The sequence below is a fragment of the Manacus vitellinus genome, unplaced genomic scaffold (assembly GCF_001715985.3).
Source record: "Manacus vitellinus isolate BGI_N305 unplaced genomic scaffold, ASM171598v3 scaffold_165_pilon, whole genome shotgun sequence".
Classification (NCBI taxonomy): Eukaryota; Metazoa; Chordata; class Aves; order Passeriformes; family Pipridae; genus Manacus; species Manacus vitellinus.
The window spans coordinates 42,948-47,526 of NW_021939163.1; the positions used below are offsets into that span (position 1 = coordinate 42,948).

General features: G+C 52.8%; 1 protein-coding gene across 1 annotated transcript in view; it reads right to left on the bottom strand.

The window, feature by feature from the left end:
* The window catches only part of LOC103760501 (tenascin-X-like), a 37,365-nt gene that overhangs the window by 15,721 nt on the left and 17,065 nt on the right, over nt 1-4,579 (bottom strand). The window contains 3 exon segments of the mRNA XM_029958652.1: nt 1-156; nt 949-1,269; nt 2,008-2,388. The exon segment at nt 1-156 is cut by the window's left edge and continues 162 nt beyond it. Coding sequence (XP_029814512.1) covers nt 1-156; nt 949-1,269; nt 2,008-2,388 — 858 coding nt within the window.

Consider the following 4,579-nt stretch of genomic DNA (forward strand, 5'->3'; position numbering starts at 1 on the left):
CCTGGGGCTGGCCCTGGGCATCCCGGTACTGCAGCATGAAAGAGTCAAAGGGGCCCTTGGGGACACTCCACTGCAGCCCCACGGTGCTGGGGGTGATGCTGGAGACCCTCAGCTCCCCCAGCACTGCCTGCGCCATGGGGGCCTCATATGGGGGAGGCTTAGTTTGGGGGTGCTCAGGTTGGGGCTCCTCTGAGGGCAGAAGTGGCTCCTCTGGTTCAGCCGTGCCTGTAATGGAGAGTGGGTGGTGATGGGCATGGCTATCCATCTCTCCATCTATATGTCCTTTCATCATTCACTGAACTATCCATCATTCATCATCCATCCATCCATCTAGATGTCCATCCACCCATACATCCATGTGCCAATCCATCCATAAATATCCATTCATCCATCCATCCCATCCATCATTCAACACCCAACCCAACTTTCCACCCAATGCAACCTCCATTGTTCTGGCTCTTCCCCCCCACATCCCTCCAGACCTCCACCTCTACACCAGACCTGCATCCCATTACCTATGGAAAATTTTCCATGCATAAGGACACGCATTGGGCCACCAGGAACCCTCCAGTCATCCTGGTTTCCCCACATCCATTCAACTATTCATCTGTTCATCCACATTCTTCCATCCATCTGGGCAGGAACCCATCCACCATCCAGTCAGGAACCAGTTTAGACATTCAATTCTTCATCCATTATGATGGATGATGATGATGATGATGATAGTGGATGGACAATGATGATGACGATGGATAGAAGATGGATGATTGATGAAGATGATGGTGGAAAACAACAGGTGTTGGTCAATAGGTAAGTGGAAGGGTTGAGGGTTGATCAGATGGTGCTGGGGTCAGTGGGTTCTCAGTGGTATGTGGGGATGGGATGGGGATTGGATCCCATCAACCTTCCATTCCTTGATCAATCCATCCCTCTGATCTTCCTCCTCACCTGTGGCAACATCAATGGAGACACGATCGATCCTCTTCCCGCTCCGCAGCCCGTAGAGGTGGAAGCGGTACCGGCGGGACGGGGACAGCCCTGACACGGTCACCGAGTGGGACCCTCCATCGATGGGCAGGGCCTGGGGTTGGCCCTGGGCATCCCGGTACTGCAGCGTGAAGGAGTCAAAGGGGCCCTCGGGGACGCTCCACTGCAGCCCCACGGAGCTGGGGGTGACACTGGAGACCCTCAGCTCCCCCAGCACTGCCCGTGCTGGGGGGGCCTCAGATGGAGGAGGTTCAGTTTGGGGGTGCTCAGGTTGGGGCTCCTCTGGGGGTGGTGGTGGCTTCTCTTGCTCAGCTGTGGCTGTGACAGATGGGATAGGGATGGGTGTGGCCGTCTGCTTGCCCATCCATCACCCACCCAATTATCCATCACTTATCACCCATCCATCCATTTGCCAATCCATCCATAAATAGCCATTTGACCATTCATCCATCCATCTATCCATCCCATCTACCACCCAACACCCATCCAAAGTCTACACTCAGTCCCACATCTGTCTCTCCAGATCTTTCTCCCCACATCTCTCCAGGCTTCCAACACTCCCATCGCCTATATCCCCTGGATGATCTTCCACACACCATGACATGCATTGGGTTGCCAGGAACTCTTCAGCCATCCTGGCTTCCCAAATCCATCCAAACACTCATCCACCCATCCACCTTCCACTATCCATCTGGGCAGGAACCCACCCACCATCTAGTCTGGAATCCATTCAGCCATTCAATTCTTCATCCATAATGGATGGGCAGTGATAAAGGAAGATGATGATGATGGTGATGGATTGTGATGACAATGGATGGATGATGGAAGGTGATTGAGGAATGATGATAATGATGGATGCTGGATGACGATGATAATGATAGAGGGTAGATAATGACAATGATGGTGGATGACAGATGATGAAGATGATGGTGGATAATGGCAGGTGGGGATGTCATCATGATAGGATCCCTTGATCCTTCCATGGCTTGATCAATCCATCCCTCTCATTTTCCCCCTCACCTGTGATGACATCAATGTAGACGTGGTCGATCCTCTTCCCGCCCCGCAGGCCATAGAGGTGGAAGCGGTACCGGCGGGACGGGGACAGCCCCAGCACCTTCACTGAGCGGGACCCGCCATCGATGGGCAGGGCCTGGGGCTGGCCCTGGGCATCCCAGTACTGCAGCGTGAAGGAGTCAAAGGGGCCCTTGGGGACACTCCACTGCAGCCCCATGGAGCTGGGGGTGATGCTGGAGACCCTCAGCTCCCCCAGCACTGCCCGTGCTGGGGGAGCCTCAGTTTGGGAGCTCTCAGGTTGGTGGTCCTCAGTTGGGGGTGCCTCACTTGAGGGGGCCTCAGCTGGGGGGTCCACCAAGGGTGGGGGCAGATCATCTGGGTCAGCTGTGGCAGGAACAGAGAGGGGAAGGTGATAAACATCTGCAGTCACATGTCCATCCACATGCCCATCCAACATCCACTCACCTATCTTTTATCCATCATCCACCGTCTGCCCCCACCCTCTCCCCACCATCCCATCCCCACCCACCATCGAGCATCCACTGACCCCAGCACCATCTAATCAACCTTCGACCCTTCCACCAACCTACTGACCAATGCCCATCTCATCCACCATCATCATCCATTCACCTTACATCATCATCTTCAGCATCATCCACCATCGGCATCCATCATCCAGCCATCCAACCAACCACCAATCCCTCCATCTCTCTACACTCCCAAGGTCCCAGCCATCTCCCCATCCTCAACCTGTCACCAGTTTCCCAGCCCAGTTCCACTCATCACTCCTTCTCCCCAACCACATCATCATCCACCATCAAGTGCCCACCAATCCCAGGAAGTATCTGTTCAATGGTTGATACTTCCCACCTTCCTATTGACCAACAATCACAATCATCCATCATCTATCATCCATCCATCCTTCCCAACATAACTCCATCTCCTGGACCATCTTCTGGCTACCTCCATCCATCCATGCATCCATCCAACCAGGCTTCTTCTACCCTGTGGTGGGGGAAAAAAAAGAAGTTTTCCCCTTGGAGTTAAAAAAATGGTAACCCCCCAGGGGGTGGTGACCCTTGGGGTTGAGCCAATGAGCGCTCCTGCAAAATATAAACATATCAACAACCAGACTGGAAAAGTAGGGTAGTAGTTGTTGTTGGAGGAGAGTGGCCATGTTCTAAGCCACAAGGAAGGGGTCGGGAGCCCTGCTGGGGGCTAGGCTCTCCCCAGCCCCCAGCTGAGAGGCTGCAGGAACCTGGAACAGTGTTAGACTGGGCCAGGCATCTGTAGCTAAGAGCTGGGGGGAGTTTCTCCACTGTGAGCAGCAGCAGAAGCAGCAGCAGAAACAGCACTGACCAGAGAACAGTGGTAGAGAGCCAGAAGAGATAAGAACTGAAGAAGCAACTAAACAAGCATGCAGCAGCAGAGAGAGAACTAAACTCTACAGAGAGAGTTGGGGTAAGAACTGAAACAAAAACCCCCCAAAACCCTTTTGTGACCTCTCCTAAGTGGAGGGGGTGGACTCCCACTTGAGGGAAGTCCTAAAGTGCAGCATGCACCAAAGAGAGGAGCTAAGAAGCTCAAGGCGTCCCAGAGCTGGACTGGTATGGCCAGATGAAATGCAGAGGGGAGTGACCTTGGCCCCCCTGCTGTTGCTGCTAAGCTAGCAGCCTGAGACACAGCATGGGAGCTCTGAGAGAACTCTTGAGGCAAAGGTTTTCAAACTGAAAGCTGCCCGAGACGTTCTGACTTGAGGGAACTTGACCCCTCGAGGAAGGGACCTTCATGGGATGTCTTACACCCCATGATATGATGTGGTGAGGCGAGCCTTGTCCCTGCTATGCAGTCCACGGAAGAGAAAGACCCTCGCTTAGAGTCAAAGGGTCGAGAGGGGCTTAGAGACCCCCCTCGTGTGTATCTGGAAAGAGATCCAGTTACAGCTGCTGCATGGAAGAAGAGAGACTGCTGCTCTGAGAGTTGAAAGGATCCTTCCTTTTCCCTTCTGGACTTTTTTTGGAGGGAGAAGAGATTGATCCATTGTAAATACTGATGTATCATAGGAGAAATAGTTAAAGATTATGTATATGAGGTATTGTAACATTTATTTGTAGAGTGCATTGTAATATAATTCCCTTTCCCCCCATATTTATTCTTGTGTAGTGTCTGGAAAACCCATCTCACACTGGGTTGAGATGTGGGAGGGGGCTTGAACTCGAGAATTGGATTTTAGGGGGTCTCAAACCACCACACACCCACCCACTAGTGAGTTCATTCAGTCACCATCCATCCACTCAACTCGCCATCCATCCCATCATTGTCCAGTTCTCGTGGCATCCAATGATCCTTGTGATAATCTGCCCATCCTTCTACTCACGAATCCATCCAACTCTCCACCCATCCATCCATCATCCATCTCTGTGTCTATCTCTCCGTCCCTCTCTCTGTCTCTAAATTTATTTCTCCAATCCTTCCTCCCTCTGATTTTCCCCATCACCTGTGGTGACGTCAACGGAGATGTGGTCGATCCTCTTCCCGCCCCGCAGGCCATAGAGGTGGAAGCGGTACCGGCGGG